Source organism: Gekko japonicus, unplaced genomic scaffold (assembly GCF_001447785.1).
Source record: "Gekko japonicus isolate JY-2015 unplaced genomic scaffold, Gekko_japonicus_V1.1 scaffold896, whole genome shotgun sequence".
Classification (NCBI taxonomy): domain Eukaryota; kingdom Metazoa; phylum Chordata; class Lepidosauria; order Squamata; family Gekkonidae; genus Gekko; species Gekko japonicus.
In genome coordinates this window covers 626574-626831 of record NW_015162504.1, presented here as the reverse complement: position 1 = coordinate 626831, position 258 = coordinate 626574, and the positions used below count along the sequence as shown (strand labels likewise).

The 258-nt window shown below is 42.2% G+C and overlaps 1 protein-coding gene across 1 annotated transcript in view; it reads left to right on the top strand.

Annotated features, from left to right (window-relative positions):
• PDGFRA (platelet derived growth factor receptor alpha) overlaps positions 1 to 258 on the top strand; it is a 52376-nt gene that overhangs the window by 42203 nt on the left and 9915 nt on the right. Inside the window, exon 16 of the mRNA XM_015406118.1 lies at positions 4 to 66. Within this exon, the coding sequence (XP_015261604.1) occupies positions 4 to 66 (63 nt within the window). The remainder of the gene's footprint in view (positions 1 to 3; positions 67 to 258) is intronic.

Genomic DNA, 258 nt, shown 5'->3' with positions numbered 1-258 from the left:
AAGATCTGTGACTTTGGTCTGGCTAGAGACATCATGCATGACTCAAACTACGTTTCCAAAGGCAGCGTATGTATGCTTTAGCCTTTCACTAAAGAAGGGCATCCTGATACTGAAGCATTATTTAAGGTTCCCTTAGTCAGTTTTTGGCGGTGAAAGCAATTGACATTTGGATGAAAAATAATAGGGAGATTTTTTTTCCATTAGCCTTTCAGTCCCCCAAACTGTCCAGTCTTTCCATCTATTCAGGGCCGGCTCGAG